Genomic DNA, 16987 nt, shown 5'->3' on the forward strand with positions numbered 1-16987 from the left:
AACTGGAGTCCTAGGTCAGCAGTCAGACTTTGGGGGTTCCAGCATCAGGCTTGGCCACTCACCCCAATACACAATTAAAGAGAAGAGTAGTTAGTAGTGAAGGACAGAAAAAGACTTATTCAAGTTCAGGGAGAAGGAGAGTAAACACTTCAGCCCATCTTTGGGTTGTTGACGTGAGCTTTAGCTAGAGGAAGGTTTAAATAGAGGAAGAAGTTCCAAAGTCTGAAACTTTTTGACCCCATGACCAGTAAATTCTATGCTAATATTTGAAACTCTGAAAAACTCCACAATCTGAAACTTGTTCTAACCATTTCAGGAAAGGGATATCCAACCTGTAATTATTTCACAAGAACAACATTTATGGTACTTAATTTAAAACAATAACTGGGCACTGGTGGCTAACTCCTGTAATCCTAGCTACTATGGGGGCAGAGATCAGGAGGATTGAAGCTCAAAGCCAGCATGGGGAAATAGTTCAAGAGACCTTATCTTGAAAATACCCAATACAAAAAAGGGATAGTGGAGTGGCTCCAAGTGTAGGCCCTGAGTTCAAACCCCAGTACATCAAGAAGAAAAATCAAATAATTACAGAAATACAATAATGAAGGAGGGTACTAGTCACTGATCTAATCAACTCCATTTTTCCCTTTCTATTTTTGCCTCTTTAACTTTTTCCTCCTGAGTGTCTCCCTCCTGGTTTAAACAGAGGAAGAATTGAGGCAGAAAGGAAAACAGTATATAACTAAACAGTCCTCGTCAGTTGATCATTATCTCAGTCCTGGTTTTACAAGGGGTTCTGCAGGAGTTGTTATTCTTTGCAGAAGAGTTGTTATTGAGGTTTGCTTGGGAGTAGTCTCTGTCCCTTACCATAAAAATGTTTAACATCTTCAGTATCCAAGGTGACTGCAAGAGGGAGACTCAGGAGGAAAAATTTAGAGAGACAAAATAGAGTCAGAGAGGGATGAAAGTGGAGCTAATTAGGCCAGTGACTGGTACCCTCCTTCATTATCATTTTAAATTAAGTACCATGAATGTTGTTGTTATAAGACAATTACAGGTTGAGTATTCATTACCTGAAATGCTTTGGCCCAGTTTCAGATTTTGAAATATTTGCATAGAATTTACTGGTCATGTGGTCAAAAAGTTTCAGATTTGGGGGCATTTTGAATTTTGAATTTTTGGGTTAGGGATATAGGACCTATATTTTGAGTCTTAGAAATTTTAGATAAATGGTATAAAGACCAACAATGCTTATTTTTGAGTTTCTATTTATATTAACATATAAGAATTAAATGTTTAGGGGACTGACAGAGTGGTTCAAGTGATAGAGTACCTGCCTAGCAGGTGTGAGGCCCTGAGTTTAAACCCCAGAACCACCACCAAAAAAAAAAAAAATTAAATGCTTTGTTATTTATATGCTATGGAAATTATAGAAACCTAGCATATTGGTATTATCATTCCATTATAGAAAGAGCACACTTAATTTTTAGTAACTTTAAGGTGTTTGATCAGAATTAATTAATTAAGTGATGAATTTTCTCTTTCTTATGCAGATCAATCTATAATGGATGTTTTGAAACATAAAAGTTTTCTAGAAGAACTGTTGTTTTGGACAATAAAGTATGAATTTCCCCAGAAGATGGTAACTTTCTTACTCAACATGCTTCCAGATCAAGAGTATAAGGTAAATGTATTTTTTCCTTCCTTTCTGAATTTTGCTTTGTTTTTGTTGCTTCTTCATTGTTAAATCATTATTTTGATATATAGCTCAATTGGGGTTTACTGTATTGTGGAGCAGAGGATTGTTGGAAAACTATGAGACAGCATTACTTTATTCTCTTGTTAACACAGGATTTGCATTAAAAGTCCAGAACCTTAGCTTTGTTGCAAAGCAGCATTACTAACCAGAATTCCAAAGGCTTGCCTTTCTGTATGGAATGGTAATGTGAAGGGAATGGTGGGGGACAAACAATAAAAGATGCTATGACAATGTTTAGTAGTTCAACTGAATTTAGATTGTGGGGTGAACATGGGAAAAGCCTGTAGTTGCTGGCCACACTGGTTAATGAAAGAATAGTTATTGAGTCATTACAAATGTAGGTAGGTGAAGTTTCCAGTCCCAGAGGTTATGGACCCACTTCTGAGCACCATATGGTTAGTTATGACCAAGTGACACAGTTCAGTGTATGAAGAGAATAAAGTATACTATAGTTCTTATTGCTGTAGTCAGTAGTGACACTTCAATAATATTATTGGTGCTGGAAATGTACATCAGTGGTTAAGTGTTTGTCTAGCTAGCATGAGGCCTTGGTTTCAAGCCCAAGTACCACAATAAGTAAATAAAAAAAGTAATATCATTATTTTGTATGTCTTTATACCTGCTAAAAAGTGCAACAGAGGAAATATACATGGTACTTAGAAAAGAAATAAAAGTAAATATAATCAGTACTGCAGTGTGTTTAATCAGATTATTGATCAGTTTTCATATCAAGGTGGAGAAGTTATTTCTTGTGGAATAATCATATTGGCGCACTTGTTTAGTAATATTAAATCTTCTGTGATGGTCTGTAGTTGAGACTTTAAGAGTAGGTAGTATATATTTGAACTTTAGTAAATTGATAAAATTGTGAGAAAAGTAAAATTTATTCTTAAGCAACAATATTTGCAATTGCTTTAAAACTTAACTAATTTAAATAGCCTGTTAACATTTAATAAAATACCATCAGGGTATTTTGCTAATGCTCCAAAAAATGCAAAATAAGACTTAAAACTACCATCATCATTGGATTATTTTTTCAGTTACTTTAGATATCACCATAAACTAGTAATAGCTTTAGAAGGACAGTATAATATATTGAAAAATAACTCAAGTTCAAAGTTCAATTAATGTATTTTTTCCTTTTTTATTTAAAAAATTTTACAGGTTGCTTTTACAAAAACTTTTGTTCAGCATTATGCTTTCATTATGAAAACACTGAAGAAGAGTCATGAATCAGACACAATGTCTAACAGAATTGTGCATATTAGTGTTCAGTTGTTCAGCAATGAGGAGCTAGCCAGACAGGTAACAGAAGAATGTCAGCTACTGGATATTATGGTCACTGTGCTGTTGTACATGATGGAAAGTTGCCTTATTAAAAGTGAGCTGCAAGGTAAACTCAGAATTATATTAATCAATTGTATTACAAATATTTATATAACTAGCCCTAAAATACCTCTGTGCTTAAAAATAACTTTAAAAATAACTTTAAAAATAATGCATACTTGGGAAAGATTTTTGAGAAAATTTATCATGAAGTTTAAAGAAAAAGTTAAATTCATTTATAGTTTTGTCATTCACAAGTAACTTTTGTTAATACTTTACTGTATTTATTTTCTCTTTATGTAATATCAGTATAGATACAAATGTGTACTTAAAGAATTTCCATAGTGTACATGCCAATATATATTTTAATAAAAGCAGATATTACTATCATGGTTTATATCACAATTTATGTAGCCATTTCTTTATTAGACATGTTCTTATTTTTTATCATGTTTGTTACTATTAGAGATTTTAATATGCTTATAAAATTAATATGCTTATAAAAATTATAACAAAATTCAGAGATTTTTATATTCTTATACTTTCATAATTTACAAATTGGATATAATTTTCTTTGTTCCCTTAGCAAGAACTTTTACAATCACCTTTTGGGCCCACTATATGGTTAATACTCCTTGATCTGTCACAATATTTCTAGAACTTTTTTTATTCTTACTTCTCTGTGGTCTTTCATTTTAACTTCCCTTATGTAATTTATATTACCTGAATATTTGCTATGTACCAAGCACTGTGTTGAATACTATTAATATGTTGTCTTAGTTTAGCTTCCAAACAACTCCCTGAGATTGTCAATATTATCCTTACTTTTAAGATGAGATTGTTGAGGCTTAGGAAAGTTAGTTAATTTGCTTAGATTGCACATCTAGTACATGACAGAGCCAAGAAGGATTTCATGTTTCCTTATGCTAGAACCTTTGTTCTTTACCATGTCACAGCCAGTTCCACCCTGAGAGTGCCGTGACTTAATTCATTGGCACCTGGAACTAAACTTCAAAAAAAAAATTATAAGCAATAACTCAAATCGTAGGATCATAGGACCTTTTTGATTCCCTGAAGAGAGATTTTATAGTTGAGCCTTGCCTTGTTGCACTGTTGCTTCTTTGTGCACTTTAGCACATGTTTTCTTATTATACTGACAGTCTGTACTAAGATATGACCTATATTCAGAAAATTGATAAATGCACGGTGCAAGGCGTGAATAATACCTTATGTTTATGATGACTAGCATATTTTGAGCATTCACCATATGCCTGGCATATGGTAAGATATATACTTTATGTCATTTAAATGCCATTAATTCTATGAAGCAGATATTGTTGGCTCCATTTTATTGATGAGGAAACTGTGGCTTAGGGAGTTAAAGTCATTGGTGGTAAGGCTGGCTGTTTGACTTCAAAGCCCATAATCTTTCTATGTGACTCTCCCTTTTTATTGTAGGTATGATGGGAATATCCTATTATTGACATTAAGTAATATACCTCTAAACTTTTTTAAAGGAAAATATAAAAGCTGCTTTTTATTAGTTTTTCTGACTTCATGTACCATAGCCTTTTCTTAGAGATTTAGCTACGTATAATTACATTTTCAGTTTTCCTTTTTAAAATAGTATCTATCATCATTTACATGTATCAATGATATTCTTTTTACTTTTCAAAAAATAGTGTGTTTAACTCAAACTAAAAAACATTTGAAATTTAAAAGTATCTGCTCTTTTGAGAAGAATTTGGAGTCTTTTCTTGACTAAGTGATTTAGTTATGCTTATATATGACTTTCATTTGGTTTTTAAGGAAGAATGTTTGAGAAAAAGATGTATGAGTCTGCCTCCTGTTTTTTTTTTTTTTTTTATAACCAGCTTTCCTAAGAAAGTTTTTATACCTTTCAGTCACTCATTAGTACTTCTCAATTAACCCACCTCAATCTAATGTCCACTTCCATCATTCTGTTGAAATTGTTCTCTGTGGGGCAAGTGTAGTGGTGAAATTCCAGCTACTTTGGAGGTGGAGGTAGGAGAACTGCAATTTGAAGCAGCCTAGGCAAAAAGTTAGTGAGATACTACCTCAAAAAGAAGCTGGGTTTGGTGGCATTTACCTGTAAGCTCATCTACTCAGGAGGAGTGGTGGGAGGATCACTGTTTGAGGCCCGTGCAGGCAAAAAAACCTAGAGACCTTATTTGAAATGCAAACTAAAATCAAAAGAACTCGGGAACTAGGCACCAGAGGCAGAGATCAGGAGGACTGCAGTTTGAAGCCAGCCCTGGGCAAATAATTCACAAGACCTATCTCAAAAAAAAAACTACCATAAAAAAGGGCTGGTGGAGTGGCTCAGGTGGTAAGAGTGCCTGCTTAGCTAATCGTGAGTCAAACTTCAGTGCTGCCTCCCACTCCCCACCCAAAAAAACGAACAAACAATTGAGGCCAAGGCTTAAGTGGTAGAGCACTTTGCCTAACAGGAGTGAGTCCCTGAATTCAATCCCCAGTACCACTGGGAAAAAAAAAGGAAATTGCTTTCTACAGAAATTTTCCTTGGCGCATGTGATCACATGTTAAATACCTTAGATAAATTACATTATCTCCAAGCCACGGTCTAAAACGAATTATTTTTAGCAGCCTTCAAACTTTGCCATGGTGTATTTTTCCTCTTATGGTAATAGTATATAGCATTTCATAATATGTTTATTTACTGCTTTTTTAAATGCACCATATTTTCTGTATTTTCATAATAAGGGTAATAGAATGAGCCTTAAATATATTTAGTAGCTACGGATATTACAGGGTTTCTGTCTTAAAAATTAAAACATTAAAAAATAGCCTCTGCCTAACCTTTGCCTAAATTGTCATTAGACAGTATTTCATTTTATTTTTTAAATTTTCTTACAATATTGGGGATTAATCGTAGGGCTTCATGCTTGCTAGGCGAGTGCTCTACCACTTGAGGTACACCCCAACCCCACCAGACTTCTTTATCTATAGTTATTACCATCTTCCTTTAGTCACATTCCACACTAGCAAAGGAGAGAGAGAGAGAGAGAATGGAAATGAAAATATAAGTCTTGATTTATTTATTTATTAGTAGAATACCTGACCTCAGGTGCCCTATAAATTTTTTGTTTATGAGTGAATTTCATTTAACACTGAATCATTGCTCTTTACATCTTTAGTGAGGAAAGTACTACTTTGGGTACAAGTAGAAGTCCTAATTGTTTATTTATTTAAAGATTTCAAGGTGTTTCTCACAAGAACAGTAGTATTTAAAGCAGTGTTAGGAAAACAGTGATTTTGATTAATTACATTTTGTGTATTCATCTTGTGATCTCAAGTAGGACAGCAATTTTCAATTTTTAATTTATTATTCTATTTTCTTAATCCCAGTGTTCCTCTGTACTATCCCTTCAATGTTGCTGGCTCACCAGTATGTAGTGGAAGTACTTATCAGTCGGGGCGGGTTGGAGGGTACTTTTCACATTCTCGGGTGCAGGTAATTTAAGAAAGGCCCCTCACTCCTTTATCATCACTCAGTTACTAAGTTACCATCTTTCATCCATTGAGAAGCAGTCCAAAACAGCAGACTCAATTGGGTCTTTTTCTTATATATTATTAAATTTAAGAGTTGGATGAAATAATTCCATGGATTTGAGTGTAAATTTAATATGTGGAAATTAAGAAGTGCAGTACAGGCCCTCCTTACTGATAAGTTTGACAGATAGGTGGTTAGTTGAAAAAGATGGTTAAAGTGAAGAATCATTTAAAAATGATACATACACACCTTTCATATTGTATTTTAACATTAAACACAGAAATGCATTTTCATTCTCCAGTATTTTCATTTTAGGTAAAATGTTTTCAAATATGGTTTCCTTGATTAGAATTTTGTCTCATTTTTCTTATATATACTGCATCTATAAATCATCATGTATGAACTCTATTTCCAATCTCTTTAAAGTAGACTTAGAATGTAAAGATTTTGTGAAGTAATCTGGGTATAAAATACATCTAGGATTTTAAGATTTTGCTGCTCTAAGGCTTTTTAGCTTTTGTACCCTCCCCCCACTTATTTTATTGCCTCTCAGAAAGTATATGGTCCAGTTTCTATAATACCTGACAGTGTGCATTCATATTTTATTAGTTAATATATTTTTGACTTAAATTTTATAATTACGATAAAAAGAAGTTAGCCTGAAAAGAAACAAAAACGAACTCTGAGTCCCTATCCTTTAGTTTGTCTACTAAGAAATAGACTACTATCCTTGAACATTCTGTGTATGATGGGGATTAGTATGTTGTACAGTGGGAATGAAGGTCTCCTTCGTGCACTAAACCAGTTAAGTTGGAATAGGTTAAGAGAGCTAGTGCATATATATTAGTAGGTGTTAACGATAAAGATTTTTATGCATCCTCATTTTTTCTGCCCAAAAATGTGTTAAACTTTGAGGACTTTTTTTTTAAGGCTTAAGAGGTTCATGTGCTTTTTGTTCTTTTCTCTGTGAAAAACACTTTTGCTATAAAGTTGAACTTATGTATTCTTTGAATAGAAGAAAACATATTTTTCACATGAAATCATACAGATTTGAGGAGAAGATGGAATGCTGTTACTGTAGGGATAAAATCTTATTGATTGGAGCTGAAAATAGTTTTAGAATCAAGAAAATGAGGTGTTTCAAGCACATAGTTAGCTCAATATCATGTAATGTATAGGACATGTGGTAATAATGTGGTAGGTGTTTTATGTTAACATCTCATTTAATTTCTTGAAGTTATGTGGTTTTTTAACCCCCTATTTTAAAGGTAAGGAAATTGATTCACAGATCCTAAATAACATGCCTAGAGCTATATAGATCTTAGATGGTATACTGGAGTGAGAATTTAGGTGTTTCTGATTCTAATGTGTGTAACAGTCTTTATCACTAGTAAAGTTGTTTTTTTCTTTTTTAAGTTATTTATTTATCTTTGGGCTGTGTGTGCCCTTTTTAGATGAAGAAAATAGTTTACACGTGGTGGTGAACTGTGGAGAAGCATTACTGAAGAATAATACTTATTGGCCTCTTGTTAGTGATTTTATTAATATTCTTTCTCATCAAAGTGTGGCTAAGAGATTTTTGGAAGACCATGGTTTGTTAGTTACATGGATGAACTTTGTGTCTTTCTTTCAAGGTAAGAATTTAATCTTTTTTTGTTAATTTATTTATTTATTGGTTCACAAAGTGCCTGATGCTTTACTAAATAAAGTACTAATAAACATAATACTAATAAATATGTAATACTTATTACTAATAAAAATACAAATATTAATAAAAATAATAGCACATAATTCAGATTATATGTGAAATATCTGATATTTTAATTACTATTTTTTAGGAACTTTAATAAGTCATTCATAAAAACATAACAGGGAGTTAGGAAAAATATGACATTATTAAAAAGGAAACAAGCCAGGTGCTGGTGGCTCACGCCTGTAATCCTAGCTACATGGGGGAGAGATCAGGAAGATTGCAGTTTGAAACCAGCCTGGGCAAATAGGTGACAAGATCCTATCTGGAGAAAACCCAGCACAAAAAAAGGACTGTTGGGAGTGGCTCAAGTGGTAGAGCATCTGCCTAGCAAGCATAAGGCCCTGAGTTCAAACTCCAGTACCATCACCAAAAAAAAAAAAAAAAAAAAAAAAAAAAAGGAAATAAGTGTATAACTTCTTTGTACCATGACAAACCATTAATCTAGAAATGTTCATAAAAGTTTCAACTAGCATTAATTAAAGTTGTTCTGACTTTCTTATTCAAAGATACTTAATTATGTTATATACGAAGTGATATAAAGTGTTTCTAAGAAAATCTAGCTTGTAAAAAATTCTAAGAGGACTAATAACTTTTAGTTGTATGTAGAATTAATTACAATAATATATTATAAAATAATTATTTCTATATGTCATTTATGTTGTTTGTGTACATTAAAATGTACTGGGAACTGGGAAATATTTTACTTGATTTTAATTTGAATACTTACTCCATTTGACAAAGTCCATATGTGCTTTAATTTTTGCAAGGTATGAATTTAAACAAGCGAGAACTAAATGAGCATGTGGAATTTGAGTCTCAGACCTACTATGCTGCTTTTGCTGCTGAACTTGAGGCCTGTGCACAGCCAATGTGGGGACTCTTATCACATTGTAAAATTAGGGTATGTTGGAAATGTTTTTGTTCATTTCTGTATCTTACGTTTCTTTAAAATCATAACTTAAAAAAAATTTGTGAAGGCATTGATATGTATAGTTGTATGTAATGTTTAGTGTTTAATTCTGCTTCAAGTTGAATTCAGCTTTGTGGAAGCTGACCAGTAATTTTTATTCTTAGGCAGATTAGAATTCATTTATATTAGATCTTCCCAGTTTACCCTCATTTCAGATAGTCTTTGGAACTTCCTCAGTCTCTACATTCATCTCTATTGTTTCATTTTACCCATTATCTGTTTTCTAACGTTTCTTGTCTTTCAGGGGATAAGGATTGTCATCAGTGAAGTTTATAATTTTAAGATTCCAAGCACAAAGTAAATGTCATGCAATTTCTAGTTGTTGATATATGTAATAAAGTATTGGTTTGATGGGTCTCCAGAAACTGGGCAATTTCTGTTACACTAAAGATTTGACTAAGATTTTGATATATGATCTCATAAAGCCTAACCTGTTAGCTTGTACCAGTAAATATGCTAGATGAGATTTTATGTGAAAATATTTTGAAGCCCTTGGTTCTAGTTTTGGCTCTGCCTCTTTCTCCTTGGGTGACTTGGTCAACCCATTTAAAACTATGTGAGCTTCTTAGTCAGTTTTCTTATCCTTTTACAAACAAAACAAAACACAACACAACAAAACAAACTAAACAGAAATGGGACAGTAAAGTCTGTTCTTCCTCACAGGTAATTTTATTAATTAATTGATTGATTGATTTTGGCGATACTGGGGTTTGAACTTAAGGCCTCACACTGGCTAGGCAGGCGCGCTACTACTTGAGCCACTCTGCTAGTCCTTTTTTTGTGTTGGGTATTTTTGAGATAGGGTCTTGGGAACTATTTGCTGGGCGCTGGCTTTGAACTGAGATCCTTGTGATCTCTGCTTCCTGAGTAGCTAGGATTACAGGTGTGAACCACTGGTGCCTGGCTTTCATGGGCATTTATGCGGCTTATTTCCATCTACCCTTTAAATGTATTATGTGCTCCTTTAAGTAGATAGATATTTTCTAAGAAAATTCACGTACCTATAAAATTCATGTGCCTGGGGTTACATGAATAACCCTACCTATTTGAAATATGACCTATTTAGACTGTAACAAAGTTGTAAGACATCTGCATTTAAAGAATAGCTGAATTTTTTTGTGTTCAAATTATAATCTGATACCATGAATTTCTCTTCCATTCTAGAAATATCTGCCTTTTGCTTCTTTCTTTATATTTTAAAAATCTTGATTATTAAGGAAATTTCTTAGCTGCTTTTCCTGTCTTTAGACTCCTCCTACTGTAATCCATCCTAAAGAAACTTTACTTTTCTGAGTTTTGCATATCTGTCCTTTGATTAAAAATCATTCAGGTTTTCATCTGTCTGTAGAGTAATGTTTGTATTTAATGTCTAAATTTAAGATTCTTCACAATTTGCCCTCAATTATCTTAATATTTCATCATCTTACTCCACCTCCATGTCCTGATTGATTCTTTTTTTTTTAATCTGGCAATACTTTATTAAATGGGATTTTGCAATAGGAACACACAAAATTGTACCGATTGATTCTTATTCCTCAGTGTGTAGTAACCTTTCTTGCTTTTGTTCAGGGTAGTCTGTAGTGGACATATCCTGTCTCATTTTCTTTTCTCAGCCAAGTGCTTCTCTTGCGTGAGTATTATCTGTGAAGCTTAAAAAACACATATGCCGAAGTCCCACTGTTAGAGATTTTCATTCATTTGATAAGCAGATATGCAGTGATTCTAGTCAGAGTGAAGAACCACTGATATTAGCTCATCAAATATTCTACTCATAAGACTCATCTGATATGTAATCTGATCATTTAAGTTTCTTTAGTCAAATTTGTGATTCTACTCTCGAAGTTTTCGTGGTATTTTGCTTAATCTCCACTGTAGATTTATTAAAAACAAAACCTCTCATATAATATGAGGTTTGTTTGTTCATCCATTCTAAAAACACTTAACCCAGTGCTATTCCATGCAAGACACTATCTAGATGGTTAGGTTTTTGGCATTGAACTGAATAGATGTGTTTCTTGTTTTCATGGAACAGTCTAATCGGGGAGGTCGACCTTGAGTCAGTAAGGACATAGATTTACTTTGTACATACTCTGTAGGAAAATAACATGTTGTTACCAGATACAGAAATGGGTTAAGCTGAAGGGTCAGAGAAGACCTTTCTGAGGAAAGAATATGAAGGTGCCAGCTATGTGAAGAATAAAAATGAGGTTAGTGGTGGGAGTAGGGAGGTAGGATAGAAAAGCCTACCTCCTGTAGGAAAGTGATTGATTGTTCCATTTAAGGAACCTATCTGGAACTACAGAGTAGATAAGATGACATTAGAGAGATAGGCAGGGGTTAGATTGTTATTCAGGTCCTTGTAGATTATGTTAAGAAGTCTTGAATTAAAATTTAAAGGGAAGTCCATAAAGGTTTTAAAGCAGGGTTTGATGTAATCACATTTACACCTAAAAAAATCATTCTTGTTGCTGGTGAAGACTGGGTTGGGGGAAGGTGAAATGTGAAGCAGCAAGACATCAGTGTCAAGGGTTGTAGCTTAGTAGTAAAGCACTTGCCTATCATATACAAAGCCCTGGGTTTGATCCTCAGCACTGGGGGGAGAACAAAATAAAACAGACTAGGTGTAGGTAGACCAATTAAGAGGCTTTAATAAATTGATTTCACTTACATATGGAATCTAAAAAATGACTTACAGAAGTAGAGAGAAGAATGTTGGTTACTGGAGGCTGGGTTGGGGACTTGAGAAATGGGGAGATTTTGACCAAAGCGTTCAAAGTTTCAGTTAGATCAGAGGAATAAATTTTTTAGAACTATTGTGTAGCATGGTGACCATAGTTAATAATAATGTATATTTTTAAAATGTGTAAGTAATGTATACTGTAAAAATTCTAAAAGATTTAAATATTTTCACTACAAAAAGATAAGCATATAAAATAATAGATATGTAAATTAACTTCATACAGTAATTCCATAGTCTATCCATGTATCAGGATATCACATTGTACCCAATAAATATATACAATTAGTATTTGTTAATTAAAAAGTGCCACGGTAATAGTCTAAACATAAATTCTAAAAATAAACTTGAGCATGTCATATTTGAGCTGTGACATACTTTGAATATTTAAGATATAATTTGGAGGCAGATTTAACAGGCTGGTGAAGACTGGGTTGGGGGGAAGGTGTAATATGAAGCATTTTCCACTATAAAATATAAAACTAAAAGATTAATTGATATAATTAATCATGTGAAGTGTGATTTATATGATTAGGCTGTTGTCTTTGTATGATTGCCATGAATGCTATTAGATCCTGAAAAATATTAAGGGCTTGTTAAAAAAGTAATACTACCCAGATACCCAGATAGGTAAGTTGGTAGAGCATCATATTTCTAATACCAGATTATTAACAGGTGGATTAGATAAAGGTTGACACAGTTCTAGAATTTTAAGTTTTGCTCTCTAGGGGGAACAAATAGACTGCAAAATTTCCACCTAGTAGCAGCTTTAGTTTATTTACTACAGATTTGATAGAAGTTGAGTCCTGTATTGACTCTTAGCAGTACTTACCTACCTGGTGAGGCACAGAGCTAGGCTATGATATGAACATTTTATGCACCTCATTTCATTTGTGCCTTTATTACAGTACTGTGAGGTAGGTCGTCATTATGACCATTTTTACTTTTGGAGAAATCCAGACTCAGAAAATTTAATTTACTAAAGTTTATAAACTAATGGGTAGTAAATCAGCATAATATGCATGCTGAATTTTTGGGGGATAGTGATGGTAGTAGTGGGAAGATGGAAGAGAGAGAATCTGAGAATAGTTTTAAAATACGCTGTATTTAGTTAGAGTTGCATGAATGTAGTGCCTTGTCCTGTTCATAATCTGGCCTTTTTGTGTCTGAGACATACTAAGGAGTTTTGTACGTTTAACCCTACAAGCCAAGGGCACTGTCTGCAGGCTGCAGGCATGATGGAACTGCAGATCACTAGAATGGCAGCATGTAAATATTCTTGATTCCTTCTTCAGTTGAAGTCCACTTGAGTAGTAGTTAACTGTTTTAGTTCTTGTTCTTGAGCAACCACTACTAAAAGTCTGACACATTGGTCACCACATCAGCTGGCTTTTCACACATCAGCTGGCTTTTCACACATCAGTTTCAAGTAACTGCCCTAGTTGGGCACTCATGGTCTGGTCTAATACACCAGGATTGCAGTGCTAACTGCAGGCCACACTCATGGGACACTCAGAGCTGTAGGATCCTTATGGCTGGACCTCTTCATTGTCACTAGCGCCAGTCCTCCCAAATTCTTGTGAGTCTTTTTATCTCCAAATGTAAGCGCCTCTTCTCCCACTGTCCTCTCCATCTGTGGCTTCTTTCCTTTGGGATTACTGTGTGAAAGCCTTCCAGGTTTAAGTCTTGCATGATTCTCCTGCCTTTACCTGCATTCCTGTTTGGTCATTTTCCCCTTTTGTTACAATATTTCCTGTCCTGTGGCCTTCTTCTTCTTTTTTTTCCACCAAGCTTTCAGTCTTAAATTTTCTTCTGATTTATCTTCTGTCCCCCAAAATCTGCTCTCTTAGGATCTTTTGGTGCCCAACTTGCCAGAGCCTTCTGTACTTAGTTCTCTGGCTTCTACTTGTGTGTTTGACCCACTGATCACCAACTAACAAGTTCACTTTTTTCTTCTAGGATCCTGAATTTCTCTGTTCTTTGGGTGATTTGTTGACTAACCCCAAACTCTGTGTCTGTTCCCTTAGAGAGCCAGTTTTCACAGCAGCTTCATCTGTTATCTGTTGATTACATCATTCCTAATTTTTCCAGACCTAAATCATTTTCTGTTGCGCCATTCTACTTGATGTGACTCATTTGCCAGTCTTTCTTATAATCCCAAACCAATAAGGCACAAATGTTTACTTCTCTCCATAAATCTTACATACAATTTTTTGTCATTTTTCAGAAACATAATACTCTATTTTCTCCAACCCAAAATCTTAAGGAGTTTGGAATGTGGTGTTTTGCACATAAATATTTAATAAAAGAATGCTAATTTTAGCTCTGCTGTGAGTTAAAATTAGATTTTGTTTTTTTCCATTTCTAAAATACCAAAGAACCTTCAAGAAATCTGAATTTATTCAGATACCTCTGGTTAAAAATGTTTCTTTTTAAATTTCCTAATTCGCTGCAGGAGATCTTAGATTTACTATTTTAACTGTAGCACTTACACACTTGAAATGTAATTTCTCCAGTGTACAAAACTTTGTCCTATACGGTGAGGTCTATATGGTGATTATATCTGAAAATGTTTCTTGGATATCTTTGGGTCTATTCAGTGAAAGTGGGGGTAATGAATAAAATTTTTGTGTTGCTTTGAGAAATATTCTTTGAATATCTGGAAATTACAAAAATTTTTAAATCTGGTAAACCATGATATAAGCAAGTACTTTTCTTTCTTGGTTATTTCCATTGGTCTCACCTGCTTAACTGCTCCACTGTTCTGTCAAAGATTCCTCCCTCCCTCCCTCTTTTTCTTTCTTTCAATAAATTCTGTGTTTAAAGCTGATCTCAAAAGTTTTTTTTTTTTTAATTATTGTGCTGGGGAGTACATTATGTCATTTACAAAGTTTTTACAATATATCAAATATATTATATTTGAATTCATCCCTGCCATCATTTTCCTTTATCCCTTCTCCTGGATTTTTTTTTTAAAAACCATACTTAGAAATGGAATTACTAGTAATCCTTCAAAGTTAAAATACTCTTTTTAAAATTTTTTTTGGCTGCACTGGAGTTTAAATTCAGAGTCTTGGGCTTAGTAGATAGGTACTCTGCTATTTGAGCCAACGCTCCTAGCTGGTTTTGCTTTAGTTATTGTTTTGAATAGGATCTCAAATTTTATGTCCATGCTGGCCTGGACCACAGTCCTCCTATTTATGCTTTCTACATAGCAGGGATCACAGGCATCACAGGCACGCTCCACCATGCCCAGCTTTTTTATTGGTTGAGATACTGTCTTACGAACTTTTTGCCTGGGTTGACCTCAAACTGCAATCCTCCCAATTTCTGCTTCCCCAGAAGCTAGATTTACAGGTTTGAGCCATTGAGCCTGACTAAAATATTCTTGATACCTATTTGTCAAATTGTCCTCCATAAGGGTTGTACCTTTTTATACTTGTGCTAAGCGTGTATAATGGAACCCCAATGTCCAACCTCTCGAAAAATGTGAGAATATTTGGTTTTCAGAGTTTTATACATGATCATCTGTCACTTTAAGACAGATTATTTGTGGTAACTTGTGCCATTAAATTTTTTCTTTTCAGTGAGAGAGACTAGATGTGTAAAGTAACATTTTTATAAAGATAAATCTTATACAGGATAGACAGGAACAGAATGAGACTGTTGGCAAGGTGACCAGATAAGGGTTGTTTGGGCAGGATGGTGGAAGCACACAGGCCAGAACCTATATGATAATGTCATGGAAGAAATGACAGGACATGGGAATGAGCAGGGTGAAAAAAATCGAGAATGAATGTGGGGTCCTGGCATGGGAGTGCACTATTGTAATCCCAGTGCTCAGGAAGCTGAGGTAGGAGGACAGTGAATTTGAGTTCAGCCTGGGAGACATAGTAAGACACTACCTAAAAAAAAAAAAAAAAAAAAAAGTGGATAGCTGATGAGTGTGACCTATTTGATTTTGATGCTACTCCCTCAAATTGATGTCCCAGTATACCTTTAAAAGTTATTTTAACTGTGACAAAAGTGACCATTTTAACCAGTTTAAGGTGTACAATTCAGTAGTTTGTAGTGTATTCCCAAAGTTGTGCAATAATTACCATTATTTAATTCCAGAACATTTCCATCACCCCAAAAGAAACCACATTCCTCCCAATTCCATCCTTCCCATATCCCCTGAAAAATCACTAGTTAACTTTCTCTATGAATCTAATGTGAACATTTCATATCAATGTAGTCATACCATATGTAGCCTTTTGTGTTTGTATTTTTTTCCTTGGTGTAATGTTTTCATGGGTCAACTATGTGGTAGCATGTGTCAGTAATTCATTCCTTTTTATGACTGGATAATATTCCATTGTATGGATATTCCACATTTTGTCTGCTGATTGATGGTATTTGATTTGATTCTACTTGTTAAACTATGAATGATGCTTCTGTGGACATCTGAACTAATTTTTTTTTTTTGGTGGTACAGGGGTTTGAACCTCAGGACTTCACACCTGCAAGTGCTCTATCTCTTGAGCCACACCTCCAGCTCTTCTTGCTCTAGTTATTTTTGAGATAGGTCTCACTTTTTGCCTAGTCCAGCCTGGACCATGATTGTATTTTACACTTCCTGCAGTAGTTTGGATGACAGGCTCTTGCCATTGCGCCTTGCTGTTGGTTGACGTGGGGTTTACAGATTTGTTGCCTGGACTGGCCTCAGGCTGCAAGCCTCCTGAGTAGCTAGGATTATAGACATGAGACATCATTGCCTAGCTGTATACAGTTTTGTGTGAAAATAAGCTTTCAGTTCTCTTGAGTATAATATATAGTAGAAGAATTTCTTGGTCATATGGTTAACTTTATGTTTAACTAGAGGAACTGCCTATACCATTTTATAGTCTCATCAGCAATGTATGAGA

General features: G+C 34.3%; 1 protein-coding gene across 7 annotated transcripts in view; it reads left to right on the forward strand.

Annotated features, from left to right (window-relative positions):
- Positions 1–16987, forward strand: part of Ubr3 (ubiquitin protein ligase E3 component n-recognin 3) — a 207193-nt gene that overhangs the window by 53641 nt on the left and 136565 nt on the right. For all 7 annotated transcript variants that reach the window (XR_012447249.1, XM_074071067.1, XM_074071068.1 and 4 more), the window contains exons 7-10: positions 1554–1684; positions 2924–3152; positions 8075–8254; positions 9141–9274. Coding sequence is in view for 6 of the 7 variants with exons in the window: in XM_074071067.1 (XP_073927168.1) it covers positions 1554–1684; positions 2924–3152; positions 8075–8254; positions 9141–9274 (674 nt within the window). In the remaining variant the exon portion in view is untranslated. The remainder of the gene's footprint in view (positions 1–1553; positions 1685–2923; positions 3153–8074; positions 8255–9140; positions 9275–16987) is intronic.

The sequence above is a fragment of the Castor canadensis genome, chromosome 4 (genome assembly GCF_047511655.1).
Source record: "Castor canadensis chromosome 4, mCasCan1.hap1v2, whole genome shotgun sequence".
Classification (NCBI taxonomy): domain Eukaryota; kingdom Metazoa; phylum Chordata; class Mammalia; order Rodentia; family Castoridae; genus Castor; species Castor canadensis.